This window comes from Maylandia zebra, linkage group LG14, assembly GCF_041146795.1.
Source record: "Maylandia zebra isolate NMK-2024a linkage group LG14, Mzebra_GT3a, whole genome shotgun sequence".
NCBI classification, from domain to species: Eukaryota; Metazoa; Chordata; class Actinopteri; order Cichliformes; family Cichlidae; genus Maylandia; species Maylandia zebra.
In genome coordinates this window covers 28,994,809-29,014,193 of record NC_135180.1, presented here as the reverse complement: position 1 = coordinate 29,014,193, position 19,385 = coordinate 28,994,809, and the positions used below count along the sequence as shown (strand labels likewise).

Genomic DNA, 19,385 nt, shown 5'->3' with positions numbered 1-19,385 from the left:
TGGTGGTCAGAGCATGGCTGAACTAAGGTCAGTAGGCTTGATTAAGGGGTTACCACACAGAACTGCAGCTGAAATAACAGTAAATATTTCAGGTATACAGTCTGTTCTAGATTGCAAAACAACAAAGCCTACTTTATAATCACATGTCACATGCCAACTGTGAAATCACACAGCCTCATCATCTTTTACCTGGACTTAAAAGTGTGCCAGATTTAGTGCAGTCTTCTCCTGAGCAATAGGCATGGCCACCTCCTCATCAGCGCTGGTATAGGATTTGAAGAAGTTTGACAGTTTCCTCCAGGAAGTCGTATCTTTTCAAGCTGCAGCATCTTCCTCTTTATATCCAGGGAACCTCTCCTGTACAGCTATAAGCTTGAAATGGCAGTAAAGCCAGATATGACTGTACGCTCACATCCCCGCCAACTGCATCATACTCACCAGTCTGGAAAAAACAGAATGGTTCAAAATGACACTAAAGTGCAGTTGTAACATCACTTTTGACACACATTGCTGTTTATGAGGGCGACGTGAGCAAAAAACAGGTGTTAGCTAGCCCTGGAGTTTGGAAAGTTGCATTCAGGTAAAAACACATTTGTACTGCACATGCTAAATACCTAAACACATAAAGTGTGTATTTTTTAATATTTGTTATTGTATTGAATGAAAGCACATCTAACAGCAACAGCCCCACAGCCTTGAGACAGCATTAAACCTGTAGAAAGATAAAACCAGTAGACGTAAATACAAACTAATTATTCCCAATTCAGAAATGCCAGTACAGGTCTCCAGGACCTCTCAATTATATTCAGTCTGTTCTCACTGAGATGTCTCTGTAGATACTTGTTCAAAGCTCAAATGTGGGTAGAAAGTTCTTTTTCCACCGCTGTAGTATGAACTTTTCAATCACCTGATGATGAATGATTTCCACTAATTGGAGCATCTATGTATTTATCGGGAGCTTTAATGTGTCATTTGAATATGTTCATGTAAACAGGTTTTTCCTGACTGACCCAGCAATTGTTTTTGTTGCTGCTGATTGATTCTTTGTGTTTGTTTGTTTTGGTGATAATATACAATAATAAGGCTCATACAAACTTTTATTTTTCATAAAAACACACATTAGAAAATCTACCTCCAGTAGAAAAGCTTGGTGTTGTCAGTGTTGCTCATTCATTTCGGAAATGAATGCAAACTGTAAAGTAGCTTGGCCGCAGTGCTGGCACGTCAGTGCATCGAAAAGCCACAAGTTTCTACAACAGTCGCATACATGCGAGAATATGACCACCGCAGTCTCTCTAGTTTCAAGAATCACAGACAGAGACAAGCACGGCCAGCACAGACTCAAATCTGATCACCCATCTGGCCATCCTACATATCCAGTGATGTTGGGGGCTACATACATAGTGATGAACTAGAGTTAAATGCAGTATTTATTATGTTCTAGCTGAACTTTTTCTTTACCGCTTTTTCCACAAGGACTAATTTTGCCATCACAACCACCCGCTCAAATTATAATTGTCTTAATAATTGTAACGGCAAGAAGAAAGAATAAATTCAGCACCTGCCCACAAAAGTCATAATTTGAGGGTTACATTAAAAAAGGATTGTGTATGTGTCTTGTGTAGGTACTTCTAGGTGTCAGTCATGCCTCTGTAAACAAATTACTGTGATTTAGCTCACAGAGTTTCAGTGCTGATGTCCACCCTGCATACAGAGTGGAGAGATACTCTTGATGTGATAGAGAACGGAAGCGTCACACGAGCCTTCGGTTCAGTCAAGGTCTGTGGGCTAAGGTGGAAACCACAGGCATTATGGTTGGTAACCTGCTGTTAGCTCTAACCAGGTAGTTTCTGTTAATTTATTTCATAGTGTCTGTTTTAACTTTTGCATTGTTATGCAAAAATAATATATACGCCTATGTTAAATTTTGTGACTGTTCTGCCCTTTTGTGCGTTTCAAAAACAATTACATGAACTGTCTGTTGGTTTGTTTCATTTCTTTCCAGCACTCTAGTAAACCATGATAATAGTTGTGTTTGATGCATAATGTACAAATGATCAAGCCTGGTCATATTAGCTTTGCTTCTGTGGGTAGTTGGGGATGGGTTTGTGTGGGGGTGAGGGTCCCCAAATAAAATTCTGCTTAAAAGACCCATAAAATTTTGGGCCAACTCTGGTGGTGATGAATGCTGAGTGGATGGGCACCTGTTTTTGCCTAGAACCCCAATAAACTCTAGAATCACCAGTGTAAAGAACCGTCATGCACTTGACCCTCTGACAGTCCCACAGCTGTGGGGGGTGTTTCACAGTCTGTGATCAGTCTCACTGCCTCTGGTTCCGATCCCAGCTTTTCATCCCTAAAAATCGATCACACATCGTGAAGGTACTTTTACAGATCGCTCACCTTAGTTTATAAAATTCCTGTAAAACTAGTGCAGTAAATCGGTTTATGTGCACTTAGTCTTGTTCAGACGGTGAATCTGGAGCTTGAGGCTCATTCATAGTTCGGCCACAGCCCTGTAGATTTCAGACTGGCTGAATCTCCCAATAGAAAAGCCTGGAATCATCTCAGTAAGCCAACATGCTCCTCCTGCCTCCCCCTCCTCCCCCTCTGTGTGGCACTGATCACCCCTTATACTGGAGGCAGCGCTGCCCTCTGCACGCCGCACAACCAGGCGGATGTACCGATGGCTCGTACTGTATTTCTGGTGACTTTCACGTGATGTTATTGTGTGTTGCGGGCTGTTTGCCAACCTCTCGCCTTCTACCCGGCCGTGTGCATGAGCGGACTGGCAGGAGGTAGATGTGTGACAGCAGCAGATCCGTGCGCGCCGGTTTAGTGCAGGCGGCGAAGGCGCTCTGAAAACCTCCATCTCTGCCTGAGAGAGAGTCGACTGGTAAGTTGAGTTTTCCATCTGACGTTGAGCCAGTTTATCGGCATTATGAGGACCTCATATAAGATGCCTACTTATAAAGCCTTGACTTATTTATTTTTTTTAAAAATGGGTTTTCCGGGCAGGTTTATGTCCAGCTTTTTAGTTTTGTGATGTAAGCTGAGTGAAACTGGAGAAGCGAGCGCGCCTGCCAGGAAAGCAAACGTGTCGCTGACACTTCCATCAGGCATTTTCTACTTACTAATATTCTCTATTTCCGACAGCCCAACTTGTCACAACGCAAGCACATCTCCGCGTCACGCGCACGCGAACGGGCATAGGAACGTGCGCAGAGGAGCGGTCCTCATTCACGGCTCGTTCTTGAATTATTAAACTTGAGGAGTCATTCACTTCAAACTCCACATTCTAGACTCGTACTGGTTGCTGAAAACGAAAAATAACGAGACATGGCTAATTATAAAAGTTTAAAGTAGTAATCTATCTGCTTGTCATGTTCCCTACTGGTAAAAATGTGTGTAAAATGTCGTAAAATACTGAATAAAAGCTTCTAAAATTTTTTTTAAAGAAATCTGAAAATTTAATGATTTCTAGTTTACTATCAAAGGTGATAAGGAAAAGCAAGAACAATTCACATTTTAAAAAAGCTGAAATTAGTACATTTTTGATATATTTTAAAACAAATAGGAAGAGTTGCTGGTTAATTTTGGCAGTGTTTGACATTCCCAGCTTGTGGAATCAATCAAGGATAATAAAAGGTTAAGTCTGTGTCAGTCTGTCATTTTTTTCCCATTGTGTAGAAGTAGAGTCCATTTATCTGTCTCATGTGTCTGCTACGGTGAGTAATCTCTAAAAGCGACACTAAGTGTTTCATTTAAAGACAAATTTGTGGAAAACATCTCAAAGGAAAGGGAGGAGGCATCCTGTCTCTTACTACATGACATGTGACCATCTGTGGCCATCAGTGATTTTCCCCTTGGTGCGACATATTGAGGTGTGACATTGTGGATCTGGGTGGTGCTGCTGCAGCAGGAAGGTGCCAGAGCCGAACTCTCATGTGGCATTTGTCCCTCTGTTTCGAAACTTTCCCTCCTCTGAACCAACAGCAGCTACTGTGTGCATTGTTTGTGCTGGAATCCAGCTGCATTGGAGACATTTGAGAGGCCATGCCCTTCCTTGCTTGCCCAAAAAGACCGTCCCTGTCATTGCTGCTCATTCTCCCCAGATCATTATTGAGTCTGTGCCGAGACACTTTCAGACATCACTCAACCTGAGCAGACTGCCTCTTTTATTGAGAAACTGCAGCCGTCTCCGGCTATTTCAGTTATCTCGTTTCGGTCAGGAAGTTCAGTTCTATCAAGGTTTCACTCGTTAGTGTCGTGAGGACGAGGTTGCCAGCGGGACCGCCACTCTAATTTTCCTGCAGGTGGGTCACGTTTCCAATTTGTGTTAGCGAAGGTGGAACCGGACCCCTGAGGAATCTCCCCAGCGAGAGAGCAGCGTCACAAGATTTGTGAGGTGGCACCAACTGTTGACAGATTCATCTGAGTGATTGAGAGAGGGGATGTTTCTGAAACATAAAGGAGATCAGAAGAAGAAAACTCGAAATTTAGGTGATTTGAGGGAAATGTCTCATTGGGATTTCTCAGAAAGATTTTTTTTTCACAAATCAGTTTTAAGAATTTAATGGTCTAAAACACAACCATAAAAGACACCGTCGAAATAGTTGTAGCCTAATGAGAAATTAAAAATGTGATTGCCTCCAATGTGGATTTATTATTTTTGTTAATAGGTTTAGAATAATTGGCTTGGAGAATTGACTATTATAGTAATGAGGCTATAATAATGAAAATGTATATAATAAAACAACTTCAATTTGGTCTTTTGTAAAGTTCAGCACTAATTTGTAGTAGAGTAAAAGTTGGAATGCTGTCCTTTAAATCCTCAGAGTAAATTTGACTGACAGTGAGCTGCAGCATTTCCAACGTACAGTAGAGTTTTCAGTGACGACAGCCTGTGCATAATTCTCCCTCCTCCGCTTCTGCCCTGCCAGGGGTATAAATAACCATGTGGATGAAGCAAATCTCAGCACAGCCCAGCGCTGTGGTTCATCAGCACTTTGGAGAGGGCCTGGGCTTATTTGGTTTTCTTATTTTCTTCTTTTCCCCATTGATGTGGCTACCGCTGTTGCACTGTTGGTTACTTGGTTGCCCAGCAACTCAGTTTGTGTTATCTCTGTCTGTGAATTATTGCATCAGCTGTGCAATACATAGAGACTCACGACAAGGCATCTGCTCGCAGGTCAGGCTTAGCTTTTGTTATTTTAGAAAGATGTCACTGGAGATGTTACACTCAGACTGATGTGGGTGAGATTAGGGACTGGGATAACTTTAATAGTGGAGAATCATCTGATTTTTATTTTGAAAGTTCATCTATTCAACCCTTCCTGTTTCATCTTTCTCTAAGCAGTTTTTTTCCCTATCAGCTTCATCGCAAATGAGTCTCTTGTCCCACATTTGGTGTAAGGTGTGGGACTTGAACTGGTGGAGAACCCCTTCATGTGCTTTACAGAGAAGAATTTATTTCAGTTCAGGTTTATTTATATAGTGCCAATTCACAATAACAGTTGCCTCAAGGCATTTTATACTGTAAGTTAAAGATCCGACAATAATACTATGAGCTAGCAATCTGCGAGGGTGTGAAGGAAAAACTCCCTTTTAGCAGAAAGAACCCAGAGGAACCAGACTCAGGGAGGTGCAGCCATCCACTGCGACTAGTTGCAGGTCGAGGCAAAAAGAGGAAAGAGAAAAGAAAAAGACTATAGGGAAATGGGGAAAACACACAATAAGGAAGAAAAGGCAAAAAATTTATGACATGTTTCAATGGTATATAAACAGGTAGAGCACAAATAGAAGTGATTGAAGAAGAAGTACTTAGTGCATGAAGTCCCACAGGAATTTGAGCCTATGACAGCATAACTAAGGGAGGATTCACAGTCACCTGATCCAGCCCTATTAGTTTTAAGCTTAATTTTCAAAGTAGAGAGGGTGTCTGTCTCCCAAACTGAGAGCTGGTTCCACAGGAGAGAGGTGTAATAGCTGAAGGCTCTGCCTCCCATTCAACTTTTAGAAACTCTTCGAACCACAAGTAAGCCAGCAATGCATTGTTAGGATAGCCTTGTACTATGAGGTCTTTTAAGATACGACAGAGCCTGATGGTTCAAGACTTTGTATGTGAGGGGAAGGCAGTTCGTCTTGTAACCGGAAGGTTGCCGGTTTGAGCCCCGGCTCGGACAGTCTCGGTTGTTGTGTCCTTGGGCAAGACACTTCACCCGTTTGCCTACTGGTGGTGGCCAGAGGGGCCGACGGCGTGATATGGCAGCCTCGCTTCTGTCAGTCTGCCCCAGGGCAGCTGTGGCTACAACTGTAGCTTGCCTCCACCAGTGTGTGAATGTGAGAGTGAATGAATAGTGGCATTGTAAAGCGCTTTGAGGGCCCCAAAAAGTGCTATATAAATGCAGTTCATTATTATTATTATTATTAAGACCCTGTCCCACTTTCTTTTTTAAGGCCCAGTGTATGCTGATCTGGTATACCTTCAAAAACTTTATAAAAGAATAATTACTAGTTTGTATCCATGTCCTCCAGACTCATATAGTATTTAGTGAATATGGATTAGCTGATCACCAAAGAGTCAGTTCAGTCACGTAGTGGTTAGCTTTAGTCCAGGCTCTTCAGTAATGAAAAGTTTTTGAAATTATGGTGTCAAAGTGATGTTGACCTTTTCACTTTGTGCGTGTCGTCATCTTTATATTTCAGAGTGATTGAGTTTTGGCCAGAAATTTGAATTACAAGGTCACAGTGGCATTTGACTATCAAAATACAATATAGTTCTTTTAGAGTCCAAATGATTTTGCTCAAAATATAAGGTTTAAGAGATATTGAGGTCGTTAGGGTCCATACATACATACATACATACATACATACATACATACATACATACATACATTTTTTTAACGTGGAAATGAGCAGTGATTGTTTGAGTTAGCAGCAACAACAAAACACATCGTCTGTCATTCAGTTCATAGACTGACTACTCCTCACTGATCGTTACACAGGGAGGTGTGCCTGAGTTTGAGCTACAATATCAATCTTTCTGCAAAAATGACAGTAAAGCACTATGAAGAGTCGCTAAAGGTGAAGTGAACTGAACAATGAAGATAACTCATTTGGGAGAGTCTGTTTCAGAAATCTTTATTGTTCTGTGGTTCTGCTGCTTGTGACGTCTCTGAGACCTGTTCAGCTCTAAAATCCTCCTCAGCTAGTTACTTTTTCACATTGTAATATAAAACTTTTGATTTAGGTTTACCATCCATTTTGACTGAAGGACCCACCACTCATTATTGAATGATTAAAACCACGAAGACCCCATTAACAAATGAAGTGATTGCATGATTAAAATTGACTAAAAAAGTAAATTGTGGCTCATTTTTGGCTGCAGTTGGTCTGTGGTACTTTAACTGATTTTCCTTATTAGTTAATCTTCAATTATTGGTATTTAGAGCTGCCTAGGCGCCCAACCCAGCAATTCAAAAACCAAAAATCTATTAATTTACTGTCACATCAGGTGAGGTAAATCACTGCTAGTACTTATTATGCACTTGATGCTCCTGCAGGAAACTTGTTCACACTCTGATGTAGTCTTGTGATTTTGAGACTGCTCTACAGTGAGAAACATATTTGTTGTTTTATCACAAGTGGTGGCGCTGTGGATGAAGGTGCAGCAGGTTTATGGCAACCATTTCACAGCAAAGTCCATGGTGGATGGCAACCAGGAACACAGCTGATAGCATTATTTTGCATTATCTTAGTTTATCCTTTCGTTCCTTTTTTCCTTTTCTTTTTTTTAAAAGGGAAGCAGGCCATGCTGGGATATCAAAGCTGTGAGCAATACAAGGAAAGGCTTTTCTAGCCCTTGGGGAGATTAGCTGCTCCATGACTTACTGATTTTCTATGCAAGCTTTAGGCAATAAAATCATTAACAATCTTGCAGGCAGAGAGAAACTTGTTGGGAAAAATAAAAGATATGACTGATATTATTTATATTATGGGTTTTAAAGTGCTCCTTTTATGTTGATTTACAGCTAAATGCTTTTGTTCTTTGACTTCCAGAGTTGAGTAAAAGTTAAAAAGAATTTAAGGGAACACTTAAATCACACATCAGCTCTTGGATGAATGAACTGTTCCAGTTGAAAATCTTTACTGACATACACTGTGTAATTTGTTGAGAACAAAGTGACATAAAAATGGTGAGCAGACATCAAACTCATTATTCTTCTGTGGGCTGAATTCAAAATCACAGCAGAAATCAAGGTTAGGTTTGTTTGAAGTGTTTTTTATGGTATCCCTTTGTGCACCAACTCAAAACATCCTCTGCCTGAAACAAGTCATTTTAACTGCTTTCCCTTTAACCTCAGTGTAATAGAAACAATAATAATATCAAAACTTATTTCTTAACAAATCATTATTATTTATATGCCTACATTCTCCCTTTCTATTACATTACATTTTCAATCATGTTGTTTTGTAAAATGAAAATCTACTTTTCTTGCAGCCTGCAGCTTTTATGGAAGTATATTCCACATTAGTACTCAACAGTGTATTTACCAACCTTTTGATTATGGTAACGCTTAGTTTTCAATAATTTAAGGTAAAATTTGTGTTGTATTTATATAAAAAACAAAACAAAAAAAACAACCAGTATAAAATCATTGAAACAAACACAAAGCAAGGCAGCCCAGAAATGTCATCGCTACAGTATGTCCTGGGTCTGCCCCAACCTCCTCCCAGTAGGACATGGCTGAAACCCCATAAAAATAACATCTGCCTGATCCACCTCAGGTGGCATCTGCAACACTGCTGGACCAATCTGTCTGTCAATCTCCCGCTCCACCCTCCCCTCACTCGTGAACGAGACCCCAAGTTACTTGAACTTCTTGCTGGCGTGGAGCGGGAACTCTACCCTCTCCTGGCTGAGAACCATGTCTTCAGGTGCTCCTCCAAATCACTTTACCAAGTTCATGCTTTGATGAAGTCAAGAGAATTACCTAATGGAATTTGGAAAAAAAGAAACAAATTGATTGACAAAGTCATAAAATTGGGAACAATTAAAAACAAAACAATAATAATAACATCTGTGAGATATGACAAAATACACCTCTGGGGGTCTACATGGACCCCAGTCAGTAGAATGAGGGTTAAGGCTGTCCTCCTTTAACCTGACTTCCTTGTGATTGGCTGCGTCTTAGAAACGATAGGATTAAACAGCAGATTCCCTGTTCACAGTCAGAGCTGTGTGCATGAGATGACCATGTTAAGAAACATTTTATGAACACTCTCTTTGACATCATACAGAGCCAAGAGTAGGAAAAGAAATGAAGACGAAGATTTTGGCTCACAGGGACGTTACCTGTACATGTGGTGAACTCTTGATTTGAACATGAGCGTCCACTGTTGTAATAACATGACAGAAAATATGGAAAAGCATAGCAGACACTCTTCCTTGCATTAAAATGAAGCATCCGCTCATCAAAGGGGGGGAACGAGGGATTAGGATTTGATTTACCTTGCAACCCTTTTGTGCATTGAAAGCTGCGATCACAATTTAATTGCACCTTCCGCACTCATGCTTTTGATTAGAATTTAATTCACAAGAAGAATCCCAGTCTGCAAGGTGACGGCACACAGCAGTGTTTTTGCCATGCGTCTTGTTAACCAGACCGCACTAGAAATGAAGGAGAAAGACCTGCCAGCCTAGACTGGTGCAGGATGTGTGGATGACGCACGACAAGTGCAACAGTGTGCGAAGCTCAGCCCGGAGCTGTGGGTTCTCCGCTGATGGTCTAAGCATTGCCACAGGTGTTTCCATCAGTTGAGCACATACAGTAGTATATGTCATATTACAGTTTCCATAATATAATTTTCCTTGTATGTGCTGTACTCTCAAAGAGAGTAGAGGTAATTTTCCTTTTAGGAAAAAAAAAGAGAGAAAAGAAAATGAAATTAGGGTGGCAAATCGTGTGTTTAAATGAAGTTTGGTATGATCATATAGTATGTGTGATTAGCTTCCACCCTGCTGTTTGGTGCAGTGGAATAGCCAGAGAGACGAGATGTAATCTGTATGTGGGAGCCGTGGATGGATGAACATGAGATGAGGTGAGTGTTTGCCTGCGGGACGTCTGCGCTCACATGGCAGAGCGAGGCTCGTCTCAGCGTGCGGCCATTCGACCTGAATGTTGAGACACGTACAGTAGAGTGACTGGTCTCTGCGGCGCGGCGGATTCTTGAAAACCCCTCTCGTATAATTTTGTGATGTGAAGCCGAGGGGCTGCGGGCTCACAGCTTCGTATTTTTAAATGAGTTCAAACTATTTTGACTCTAACAGCTTTTTTTGTCTGGGTTCTTAAAGTTTGAAGACGCACTCTTACAAAAGCATTTCCTTTTTTTTCCTCTCTCTTTTTATCCAAACCATTTCATGGATTCGCAGCACTCTGCCCTCCAAAAGAAGGATCTTAGTGCCCTTGTTTTGTAGTGTTTTCAAACAGCAGTCACGTTACTCATCCTTGAAGTGTTTTTATGTTTGTCAGCCTGCACTGAAATAGAAAAATGTTTAATTTAGATAAAAGCCAAGTCTGCTTTTGTATTTCAGGAGCTGTCTGGCTGGTGCCGCTGCACTACTATGACTCTGAGCTCATGAAGATTTTGTAAAGGAAAAAAGAAAATCCATTCCTGTTAAAGTCCACTTGTTTTCTCAATGGCTTCCCGCAGCCAAGGCTTCTTCCACCATCATCATCACCACCACCATCCCAACTCCATGGTGCCTGCGACGGTACCGAGGCTGCTGCCCGAAAATGGCAGCCTGCTGGGAGGCATCGCACAAATCACCCCCAACCTCTTCCTCAGCAGAGGAAACGTGGCTTCCAACCGCAGCCTGCTGCTGTCTAAAGGCATCACCTGTGTGGTCAATGCCACCATTGAGCTCCCCAACTTTAACTGGCCTCACATGGAATATGTAAAGGTCCCACTGGCAGATATGCCCCACTCCCCCATCTCCTTGTACTTCGACAGCGTGGCCGATAAGATCCACAGTGTGGGACGTAAGCGAGGGGCGGTGTTGGTGCACTGTGCAGCGGGAGTGAGCCGCTCCGCTTCTCTGTGTCTGGCGTATCTCATGAAGTACCACCGTGTGTCTCTGGCCGAGGCCCACGCCTGGGTCAAAGCCCGCCGCCCCGTCATTAGGCCCAACGGTGGCTTCTGGCGCCAGCTAATTGAGTACGAGAGGAAGCTGTTCGGCAGAAACTCTGTTAAGATGGTGCAGACGCCCTACGGGGTCATACCTGATGTTTATGAGAGGGACCGCAGGAGCCTCGCTCCATACTGGGGCCTGTGAGAGAGGCAGTGCCGACTGTTCAGTGGGGGATCGAGGATGAAAGTGAAGCCCTTTTGCCCTTCTGGACTGGAGGTTCCTACCTGCTCTGGACAGAGGAAGAGAAAATGCACAAGTGTGCGTGTGTGTGAAGCTTAATTAATGAGTGATGGTGCTTTTGGACAGAGGGAGTTCAATCAAACCCTGGCCGTTGATGGTGCTGCTGTTGATCCAACCAATTTTCTCCAGTTAAGTCTTTAAGTGGGAGAAAGGGGACTTAAAACCCAGAATCCTTCGGACCAGAGGATTGGATGAGACCACAATGATGTCAGACACCAAAACAAGATAAAACTTTGAGTTGAAGTCAGTGCCGTCCTTCTCTGGGTCTGTCTTTCCAGCTCCAGCGGATGATAGAGGTGTTCAAACAGTGATGTGACTGAAGTTCTGTTCCTGACGTGGTGTCATGTGGTGGTATTGTGCCAGTTTTGCAGTAATCCTTGGTGTGAAGGGCAGCAGCATGCTCTTAATTTATGGTAGCATTAAAGATAAGTGTACAGAAAAAAATATAGGGAAATTATTCTATTGGAATGTAATGATAGTGAGGGGGGAAAAAAGCTTATGATGCATTTTAACTGAATGAGAATCAAAGATGTTATAGCAACCTTTTTTAAGGTGAAATTTGAAAAGATGTAAGCTAGGAATCGAGGTTTAGGGAAAGCTCCTGTGTAACACAGGGTTGACTGTTCCATCCTCTGACCACACTATGTTATTGTAGTGCTATTTGATGCTATATTAAAGAAAATATCTGCTGCCTCAATAGAAGTGGTAGCTCTATGAAGTCTGTTTTCCATCCCACAGTTTTTGCCTTTTATCCAAATTCGGGTAAGGCTGCAAAAAGATCAGCACAGCACAGAAAAGACATTTTATTTTCTGTCTGGAAACTGGTCCACCTCTGTGGTGTAGCGCTCTTTTGAAGATCAGTAGGCTGAAGATCTTTTTTTTTTTCTTTTTCTTTTTTTTTTTTTGCTATCATCTGCAGGGTGAAATTTAAACTTTTTTTGCACGCTCTAGCCACACTTCAGAAATACTGGTTGTAGGTCTGAGACATGCTGCAGTAAATCATAATAAAAATACACTTTGGGACAATTATCACATAAAAGATGAATAAATACAAAAATGTCTGCATACTTCAAGTGATATTTTCCTCTTAGAGCCATCAAGTGGACTTTTTGTGTCTGTAGAATGTGTTTCCTTCTCATAAAGCCTGGCTTAAAATCCAGTTTTGTAATATTTAAATCCTACATTCATGTTCACTGTCTCACTATCTAGTCTCTACTGCTTTATTTGGGGTAGTTTTTTTTGCATTTAGTGACATTCTAGTACTATATAATAGTATAATATAGTACTATATTATTCATATAGTGTGACAGAACTATAGATAAACTAAACATAACCCTGGTTGAAAAATTGGTTGTTGAAAAACACAGCTTTCCTCAAGTATAATGAATTTGTATGTATTTATTGAATTTGCTCAGATTAAGCTTCTTCTGGCCAAAGTCCAAGAGTATATCCATCAAAAGAAACACATTATCTCTGTAACCACACAGTGGGACAAAGAGCCCTTGTACCACAGAGTGCAGGTGCTAAAATGGACAATATGTCACCTCACCATTTCTTCCTACAGTACAAAATTGAATCGAAAATATGGCCCTTTAATGGCCCTAAGATCCCTCAGAATCAGCTGTTAAAATGCATTGTTGAACCCCTCTGTGTTGTGTGAAACAGACAATGATGAATCACATGGTTAAGGAGAGGTCATTCCTTTGTGACTACTTTATTTGAAACACCTTTCAGTTATAATAACAGAAAGAAGCTTTTCATGTAACAGAAACAACATTAAGAAAAATTCACTCGATATGCAAGATGCTTCATTGTTTCAGTCGTCAGTCACGCAAACCTAGAGATCAGCCAGCAACCACCTGGCAACCTCCAGTCGCTCGGGGAAAAATGTGTATTCCCCAACCAGTGACTGGCTGCTGAAGGTTGCAAACTCTCGAAAGGTGAAATCAGTCACGGAGACCTCCTTTTGATTGTTTTGGTCTTTGGCAGATAGTTGCCTGTAGATTCCACGCAAGATGCTGTTTTGTCTGCAAGCATTTGTCAGCGACTACAAAAACCTCCTTGTGATTGCTTTGGTTGCAAGCAGATTATCACAGTTGGCTGTCGTTTGCACGCAAACTACTTGCCAAGCGATATTGAAACTGGAAAGAGTGTGATGCAAACCAGAAATGGAGAACTTTTGCTTACAAATTATTATCTTTTTCAAGTTTCAGTACTTTACTGAGAGCAGTTGGCAGACAAGTCAGCATTTCCCATGCAAACTTCATGTAACCACAGCAACCTGCTAGCAACCAAAGCAACTGGAAGATTTTCTGTGCAACAACTTCTCTTTCAGCAACCTCCAGCAGCCACTCACATTTTTCCCTAGTGATCAGTGATTGCCCGATGCTTGCGCTGAAGTGCTTGCCTTTGCTCTGTTCTTGGGCTAACTGTTAGCATAGATGTGGTGAATTTTATGGCATATTTCAACAAGCCACCGGCTTGTGGACATATTTTAAGGCCACTTCTTGGTAACTGTCACTACATCCATATTTCTTTTTAATATAATGAGAAACTCTGTTGCAAACCAAAAAGAAAAGCAAAGAAGCAAAAAAGAAAAAACTGTATTTTTTTTCCTAATAAAAAGCAACATTTGTGTGTGTACTGGAGCAATGATTAATAAATCTATTATTTAAGAAGAAAGCAATTCTTTTGAGACCACAACCATGCAATGGTGCAATAAAATGTCACTTTGTAGTACTACTGTAAGAGACCAGCACTGAGCTGAAAATTTCAAGCCACGGAGATCAGTGCACAGATGCTTTTCTGATATCCCAGGTGTAAAAAGGAATAAAAACACCAGAGGTACGGGATTGTACGAGGATGTTATTTCAAACCCTGAGACAGTGACATTAAAATGTAAAAACATAAAAAGATAATATCACTCTTTGCATTCACCCCTACACCCATTGTTTTGGACTTTTACCAGAATCAGAGTGCACATTTAAAACAAAACTGAAAGCATAAATTTTCTCTTTTCTTTTTCTAACTGTGAATGGAGACATCTCCGGGATTTTTTCACATGAACAGGCAGCAGTCTTTCCTTCTCCAAAGGCCTCTTGATGTTCAATCTGCACAGCCAATTTCCCCAAGAGATGTCTTCAGATGTCAAAAAAGCGTTCTGTCATTCATTTCTTTTTGCTGTGGTTACAGAGCAGCAGGCAGATATTGATGAGCACCATTTGTCTTGTGCCCACACTTCTGAGGGACCTCCAGAGTGGTCCTAACAATGAATTCCATTACCCACAGAGACGCGGCTCGCTACAAAATGCTCAAGTGATGGGCCCAAATTATACAGCGCGGACACCATTTCTGGTGGGAGTGCGTTAAATGTTGCTGGAGGTTGCAAAAAACTCTTTTAGTTATCCCCTTACCCTCCTTCTGGTAGTGTTAACGCGCACACATGCACGTGGGAGGGGGGGTTTCAGAGCACAGTCAAGCACTAAAAGTAAACACATCCTTCATCAGCAGCAGGATATTATCGTCTATCATTAAAGCAGTAAGCAAAACCATTTGCATCATCCTGAGTGTCGGAGCAGGCCTGGCTCCAGCCGTGCAGTCCATGCAGAACGAATGGCACTGAGGACATTTCTGGAGATGACATTCAGACATTCAGTCAGCAACTCAACGGAAAGCATCAAATACTGGTGAGCTGCAACACACCGCTGTGTGCTATTATTGTCTTTATGATATTTTAATTTGTTGTTTTATGATGAATTATTTAATGTTCAGTGTACAAAATGTCAAGTTAAAAATGCACAATTTGGCATCTTCAAACTGCCTGCTTTATCCAAATGAGAGAACAAACCCCAAATATGATATTTTTTGACTGTGTTTGCACTGGCTAAAGACAGAGGAAAGTGTTTCATGTGGAAGCTTTTAATGTTCGGTTCATCAATTGTTGCTAGGATGCGGACATGTAGTGACCTGTTAGTTTTAACACCAAGGTTTTGGACAGTATTGGGAAAATTAGCATTTAGCTTAAAGGTGTTTTTTGTAATAAACCTCTGTATAGTTTACTCAAAGGTTTCACCACTAGGGGCAGCATTTTACCCCCTGCTGTGTGCTGCTTTAACTTTGTCTTTTGCAGGCTGCCGTTTTAAAGAAGAATGTGCTCTTAAGTCTCCTTATTAATAAAGACTGCTCCATCATCACTACGCCATCCTATGGTACAAAGTGGTATTTCACAAAGTACAGCCCAGCTCCAGTTCTGCTTTAGTTGCTAACTACTAGTTAGCTGTTTCTGTACTTTTGTTTCATTTTGAAAGATTTATCATTTTAATTTAAATATTTGCAGAACCTGATGCAGATTTAAGTTATTGTAGTTGGAATTTGTAACTTTGACAGAAAATACCATTCAAGTCATCAATGCTGTAATTTCGTCACGCATCGGCGTGCGAATGCTGAACAGTACAGACTCACAGAGCCGCTAGCAGACTGCTGTTTAACAATAAAACTAATGTAGAATTAAAAAGATTGCATCATTGTTTTTAATTTGTACATAAACAAACAAACTAATTAATATTTATGTGGTTTCTACAGTCGGTTAATCATTCAGGGTTGAAGCTGCCACTGTAGATCCTGAGGTCATTCTTGCGTTATTATATCAGAAAATGTTTTTCTTTCCTTTTTTGAAAAGAATAATTATCTTTGTCTATGTTTAGCACCAAATATTATGTTAAATATAAAATAGTGATTGAATATAAACAGAATATATAAGAACTGTGGAACTGAAAATGCAACACAACAGTTAAATTATTATGTTGTTATTGTTATTATTATGTAAAATCGGTAGAAAATACAGTTTTCAGTTTTCATCGTAGGTTTTGTTGCTGCAGTCCTGGTAAATAATGAAATTTTTCAACCACACGTAGCAAATAAAAACATCCACTGTGGCTGCAATGGATTACTGAATCATGGCCTCTTTGGGCTTCAAATTATACAGCCTCTAATGATCCACTATAATCTGCATGAGCTACACAACTACTGCTGTATCACTCGGTTGTAAATCCTGCATTTCCATTTTAATAAGGCCATGCACACAAGCCCATTATTAATATAAACACACTGCCTCAATTTTAGACCTGACATGCTCGTTATAGTAATAATTTGACAACATGATTTAGCCAAACAGCAACATACGCTTCAGCTGTGTGGTGTGAGGCAAAGCCTGCATTTCTTTTAGCTTCACAACAGTTGGAAACATTAGGAGAATGGGCACATAGAGGATGCTGCTTAGATGGAAACCTGTGTAAAAGTCCCAAAGGGCAGATTTAAATGTTGTTAGTGCTTTGTGTTATGGTAATGAAAATTCAGGGTGCAAGCAGTTGTATAGAAAACCATAACTGAGAATAAAAGATGGAGAAAGGGGAGGAAAAACAGCCCCACAGTCTGACTGAGGGTCATCTGAAGCACAGCAGAATTTAGTTTGTCATGAAACAGTCATTGTTCCTCGGCGAGCAGCTGAACGAGCGCGTTGTCTCTGTGGTATAACAGTGACTCATCTGTCGGCTGCCTTTCAAGTCTCAGCTGTCTCAGCTGATTGGACACTGAAGCGAAGGACTGTGAGCCACGAAGCTTGAGTCTGTGCACTGAGCATCAAAGCAGTGGAAATGACTAATATATGTGTCCAGGTCCTTAATGGGGAAATTGGGTCGTCATAAATTATGTTAAGTGTTGGCTTTTGCTTTCCACTAACAGTGAACCAAAGATGAGCGTTAAAGGATACTCTCTGTACAGGCGGCTGTGGCTAAGGAGATAGAGTGGGTCGTCAAGCAATCAGGAGTTTGTTGGTTCGATCTGATTGAGTATCTTGGGAAAGGTATTTAATCCCACATTGTTCCCGATGCGTTCACCGGAGTGTGATTGTGTGTGTGACAGATTAAAAAGCTCCTAAAGCCCTGAGTGAATGGATGAATGTGGCTTGTAATGTTTCAAAGCACTTTGAGTGCCAGTGGGAGTGTAAAAGTCCATTTGCCATATTTGTTAATTTTTATTTAATTTTTTTCAACAAATTCAGACCATGGAGTATATTTTGATTTGTCTTGCTGTTAAATACTCGGGAGCTCAGTGTGCATTAATCCAAGGCCAAAAATAGACCTCAGTCTATATTATTTACTTCCATTTGTGTCACATTTGTTAGAAATAACACAGTACCCAGCATTTTAAGGACTTTTTAAAAAATGTAACTTTAAATGTGTCTTTCAAATAATTTCCATGACGTGCTCTTTTCATGAGGTTTTTAGGCTACTTGACCAAAAAAGTGACACTTTAATATCTTCTTGAACCACCTTTAGCTTTGATGATGGCACACATTCACTCATGCAATGAGTTTCGGGCCTGGAAAGTCAGTATTTGGCCACCTTCTTCAACATAGACTGAACTTTCTTAGACCACCTTACCTTTTTACTGTTGGCAGTGTGTTTAGCATTCCTATCATGCTGAAAGATTGAGCTGTTGCCAGTTAGATGGTGGCTTAAATGCAGCTCCAAACCATGACAGAGCCTCCACCGTGTTTTACAAATGGCTGTAGACACTTAACATTGGACCTCTTTGTTCAAGTTGTTGCCATAAAAATAGTATTTTACTTTTTATTTTGCTTGTCACACTATGTTATTGTGGGTATTTTTTGTAGGCTAATGTTAAAAGAAGGGAATAAAGATCTGGTTTTGTGAAAGGCTGCTAGTAACAAAGTGCCCCAATTTAAGCGTTTTCTGTTGTGTGCTTGTCGCCTTTTCTTATGCTTGAATAGGTCATAGGTCAGTTAACACAAAAAAGTATTTGTTTACTGTATTTGTGTTTTATTTAATAAACAAATCAACATCTAGATTATGATGTTGATTTGTTTATTGTGTTTTTTTGACAAGGCATGTTATTGAGTCAACTTTGGTAATTTCACAGTTGCGTCTTCAATAATTAATCCAGTCCTAATATTTCTACTGTAGATGAGTAATTAACCAATTAATCACTTTGCAACATTTCAGAAAAACTATGAAAAATCAATATCATGACTCATCTTCCAGTTCTAATTTATCAGGAATAGCATTCCGATTTAAAAAATGTAAGCCTTTGACGGTTTGTACGTTTTGCTTGATGAATGGCTCGAGTCATTTTATTGATAGTTTAAAATTTTTGACTACTTTGAATACATTTTTGCTTGATTAAAAGGAAACACTTTGCTCAAACATCACCACCACCCCGCAAAAACGCAGGATTAGTGCTCAGTTAATCATCCCGAATGCTGCTAATACATTTAAGCTCTTCCTCTGCTGTCACTGTGATTAAATCTCGTAAACACTGAAACAGCTGCTTTAGAGTCTCAAACATAAATAATTGGAAATGTTGTCAAAATGTAAAGCGGGAAGCAGCTATTTCCACGAGGGTGAAGATGAACTTACAGAAGCAGCTGTTTTTAATCAATAATATGATGGGCCATGGCCACAAAACACCAAAGAGCAGCACTCAGTACAGCACCGTATCAGTTCAATCTCTTGTCTCTGCCAGACTGATCGTTTCAGCACGCCATCTCAGACAATAGGCGTGAAGATGGGCGCAGCAAGGAGAGAGACGAGGCTGCATTTTGATTTACGCGGCCTCGCTCGGTAATTGATTTCAGTGTTTGTAATTTTAGTAATCCTGGTGTTCACGGTGAGAGGAGAGGAATTCATTTTCTGCAGGAAATAAATTAGGGAATGGCGAGAGATAAAAATGGATGTTGGAGAACACACCTGAAGAGCTGGGGAATAATAATAAGACTGGTTTCACCCCCACCTTCCCCCAGACATCGCATTTGATTGGCTGAGCTCAACCGCCAGCGATGGCCCTGCAGGCTTGTTGGTAGAGAATTTATTCCATTTTGTCGCAAAGTGATGGAAATGAGGCCTCTCTGGCCGGAGAGAAAGTACATTATTGG

At 40.7% G+C, this 19,385-nt stretch overlaps 1 protein-coding gene across 1 annotated transcript; it reads left to right on the top strand.

Moving 5' to 3' along the window:
- Positions 1 to 2,611: 2,611 nt before the first annotated feature.
- Positions 2,612 to 14,521, top strand: dusp14 (dual specificity phosphatase 14). Its single transcript, XM_004558202.4, has 2 exons — positions 2,612 to 2,896; positions 10,598 to 14,521. The coding sequence occupies exon 2, from the start codon at positions 10,703 to 10,705 to the stop codon at positions 11,336 to 11,338; it is 636 nt and encodes a 211-aa protein (XP_004558259.1). The 5' UTR covers positions 2,612 to 2,896; positions 10,598 to 10,702; the 3' UTR covers positions 11,339 to 14,521.
- Positions 14,522 to 19,385: the final 4,864 nt, after the last annotated feature.